This window comes from Mustela nigripes, chromosome 4 (genome assembly GCF_022355385.1).
Source record: "Mustela nigripes isolate SB6536 chromosome 4, MUSNIG.SB6536, whole genome shotgun sequence".
NCBI lineage: Eukaryota > Metazoa > Chordata > Mammalia > Carnivora > Mustelidae > Mustela > Mustela nigripes.
Genome location: NC_081560.1, coordinates 158,403,364 through 158,407,331, shown reverse-complemented (window position 1 = coordinate 158,407,331; position 3,968 = coordinate 158,403,364). Strand labels below are relative to the sequence as shown.

Genomic DNA, 3,968 nt, shown 5'->3' with positions numbered 1-3,968 from the left:
CCCTAACGCAAATCGAGCAAAAAAAAAAAAAAAAAAAAAAAAGAATCTAAAATTAACTTCATAGGTATTTCTAAATAGGGTATCTAAAGCATAGAAACCTTTACAAACTTACCTTTGCGCTAACTCACACACACATACATTATGTTTTTCTAATGACGTTGAAAAGAAATAACAGCTAAAGTTTCTTCCTCACAAGAAAATAGATATGCACAGGTAACAAAGCTGTGCAGGCATACACGTCCATATCTGGTTAAATATACAAATATAAAACCAGGGAGCCCCCCCCCCCCAGGAATCTTACATGCCAGATAAGCACCTTCAGATTTATCTTTATTTGGAAACTATTCAAGTTCATTATTTTAATATTTAAAGACTGTGGTACTGTAGTAGAGACACATAAATATTATAATATACATTTAGAAATTAAATATAATAGAATCAACATGACACTGTGTAAAACCTCATTTACGCTTCAAACAGGTCTGAGTTCCGGGCCTTTGCGCCCCTCAGATCTTCCCCTGGAAACGGGTGAACTTCGCAGGGAGACCATCCACGGGGTACACAGTGGGACTGGTTTTCATTGTAGGAGGTCCATTTAGAAGCTGCCAGTCACAATGCCTGGCCAGCTCCACTGTAAATATTTTGAGCAGAATTTTTGCAAACTCCTTCCCTACACAGCTCCTCAGCCCTCCTCCAAACGGAATGAAGCTGAACCTGGATGCGTCCTCCGGGTGAGGCAGCAGGAATCGGTCAGGATTAAACTCATCCTTGTTGGTGAAGATGTCTGCCACGTCGTGAGTATCACAGATACTGTAGATAACATTCCAGCCCTTGGGAATCTGGTAACCCTGCAAAAGATTAGAAAGCCCTCAGGGCTGACAAACCCCAATCCAACTTTCAACAACAACAAAAAGCCATCGCTGATAACCAGAGGAGTTATGAGTTGCAAAAAAGGGGGTGTGAGGAGAGAGACAGGACAGACTTTCAGACTACCAAAAACGTGACCACATGGGCTGGGTAATGCTATCAAAAGGGTAAGCAATGTAAGCCAATGCACAAGGAAGCAAAGGGGAGGTTTAAAGACACAACACCAGGAGTTGGGAGTGGGGGGCAGTGGGAAGAGAACTTTGAACTTACATTTAATTCAAAAGTCTTAAGAGCAACCCGAAACCCTCCTGGAACTGGGGGATTCAGTCGAAGGGTCTCTTTAATAACACACCCGATGTATTTAAGCTGTTCCAAAATTTCCATGTCCAACTTGTTGTCTTGATTGCTCTTGCAAAGTAAACCCTATCAAAACAGTCATACAGAGGTGAACGGTTATTTTGTGCTCCAATAAAATCAGCCCAGCAGACGTAAACAGGGCTTAAGTGGCGGCTAGACCCAAAGGGCCCCAGGATGGGAGAGGGTGAGGGTGAAACTATGAGCTGCTAACGACCATTTGCCTCCACCCCTTGGCCCAAATCCATTATTTACAATTCCAAGAGAATGCTGCTCCCTACTTAGAACTACCTAGCTCCCCCACCCCACCCCCATCACCACCACCACTATCACTGCCGCCTAGAAGTCCCCATTCATGCCCTTGAACACACATATTCAAGAAAGTGGAATCTATCTGAACATCTCCCACGTACTGCAGAAAGTGGAGAAGGGTAGGAATACAAGAATTGAGCCGGGCTGGAGTGGGATTACAGCTCAGAGTTCCTTCCTTTTTATTCACAAAGCTAATTCTCTTTCCGAATTGGCCCACCCACCCCCTGGGCCCTACACTTTCAAAATACTCAGAGAGCGCAGCACACTTACATATTGGCAAGTTGGCTAGGGAGCAGCAGAATTTCTTAAGCTAATAGGGAACCCCAGTGTCCCCCTACCTTACTCTTGAGCTCCTCTCGAACTTTCTGGAGAACATGGGGGTAGAGCCCAAGGTAAGTAATCAGAGATGTGGCTGCACTAGCTGTGGTTTCATGTCCCCCAAAGAGGAGTTCAGTTGAAGATTGCTTTAGTGCCTAAGAATGGAATAAGACAAACGTTTTTCTTTTTACAAGTCTGCATGCAATTTTACACAGCAATTACTTAGAACCGAACTGAAGGTTCTGGAAAGAAGATGAGAAGGGCTAAAAGTTCGCTGACAGAAAGCCAAGGAAAGCTACTTTTTTTTTTTTAAACAAAATGCATAGTCTCTTTAGTTCAGCTGGAGCAGGAAAACCAGTAACATCTCACTACACCGGGAATTCTTGAATGAAAGCCTTGGTTGTATTAAAATCGGGCCAACATTCTTTATTTACATTTTGCAAATTCCAGCTTCCCCTGTAAAACCTGGTAGGGCTATGGGACGCTCCCTGTTCCGCCTCTCCCACAGCTCTGTGGATCCGGTGTCTCAACCATCCCGGGTGTCCCATCCCGGGTGTCCCATCCCGGGTGTCCCATCCCGGGTGTCTGGGCGGTCTGCCCACTCTGGAGTCTGGACGTGCGCTTTGGGGTAGCCGCGCTTGGAAAGCCCGGGGACCAAATTCCATGGCACCTCTTCCTGAAGTCGCCACTCACCTGCATGTCCAGCCTCTCCCCCCTCTCCCACGAGTGCTCGATCAACAGCTGCAGCGCATCTTTGCAGCCGCCGCCCGCGCCGGTCGTCCGCAGCCCGCAGATCTTGGCGCGAATGTTCTCCTCTATGCGCGCGTGGATGAGGTTCCGCGCCTTCATGCCCTGAGCGCGGAGAGCGGCGGCCGTGAGCGGACCCCGGGTCCCCGCGCCCCCGCGCCCCCAACTCCTCACCCCGCACGCTCCCTCACCCGGTACAGCCCGCTGAAGGGCACGTCGATGGGCAGCGAGAAGAGATTGCGGGTCATTTCCTCGAAGGCCTCCACCAGCTGCTGCTCCGCGTCGCCGCCGCTAGCCAGCCGGGGCTCACAGCCCAGCAGGATGCGCATGGCGATGCGGAACATGAGGCGCTTCACCTGGGGGTAGACCAGGAGGCCGCGCTCGCCGCCGCTCAGCCACTGTTCCAGGCAAGTGCCCACCTCCTCGGCGATCACCGGCACGTAGCACTGGAGCGCCTCGCGGCTGAAGGCCCGCATAATCACCTGAGCTCCGAGAAGGGCAAGTGTTAAAAGCGACTCCGTGGCCTTCCGGGATCCCCTTCTGGCCACCCTCACCTCCGCCAGACACTAGGCACTTCCCGACTAAAGTGGCCTTGAGCGGGTCACCTCGCGCAGCTAGCGCTCTCCCGGCATCTAGATCCTCCAACCCCTCCACCGGACTGGGTCCCCCTTCCAGGCCAGGCAGCGCCTCCCCGCCCTCACCTTCTTGCGCTGCTTGTGCGAGGAGTCGTGCAGGTTGGAGAGGCAGCCGGAGCCCAGGATGGTGCGCACCGACGCGGGCCAGTGCACCGACACCAACCGGTGCTCCCCGAGCAGGATGCGCCGCACGTTGTCGGCGCCCATCACCCGCACCGTGGGCCGTCCGAACAGATGCGTCTTGTAGATGAAGCCGTATTTCCTGCGCTTCATCTGCAGGAACTTCCTTCGCTGGGAGAGGAGAGCGGAGGAGAGAGGCGGGCGTGAGGGGGCGCCGGGGAGCGCCGCGCCTCGGGCTAGCCCGGGTCCTGGCCGGAGTCACCTCTCTCGGGGACGCCTACCCCGGCGGCAGGGACGCCCGGAGCCGAGTCGGGCTCCTAAGAATCGTCCCGTCCCTCCCAAGCTCCCTTACCTGCAGCACCATCTGCAGTGTCTCCCCGAAGAAGGGGAAGCCCATAGTTCCGGGGGGCAAAGGGAGGGCGCAGCTGCGGTCGCGGCTGCTCACGCAGTACAGGTCCCAGAGCTTGATCGCGGCCAGGAAGAGCAGCAGCGGTAGAACGAAGGTGCAGAGCGCACTGGCCAGCAGCGCTGGGAGCCCCATGGCGCGCCGCGGCCTCCCGCGCCACCTGCCGCCGCCGCCAGCGCTCCGAACCGCGCCGCGCGCCCGCTTTATAG

General features: G+C 53.7%; 1 protein-coding gene across 1 annotated transcript; it reads right to left on the bottom strand.

The window, feature by feature from the left end:
* Nucleotides 1-332: 332 nt before the first annotated feature.
* LOC132015333 (cytochrome P450 26A1) lies at nucleotides 333-3,968 on the bottom strand. The gene is made up of 7 exons (XM_059395907.1): nucleotides 3,706-3,968; nucleotides 3,300-3,524; nucleotides 2,790-3,080; nucleotides 2,545-2,703; nucleotides 1,872-2,006; nucleotides 1,138-1,290; nucleotides 333-848 (listed from the first exon to the last, which is right to left on the bottom strand). The coding sequence occupies exons 1-7, from the start codon at nucleotides 3,892-3,894 to the stop codon at nucleotides 507-509; spliced, it is 1,494 nt and encodes a 497-aa protein (XP_059251890.1). The 5' UTR covers nucleotides 3,895-3,968; the 3' UTR covers nucleotides 333-506.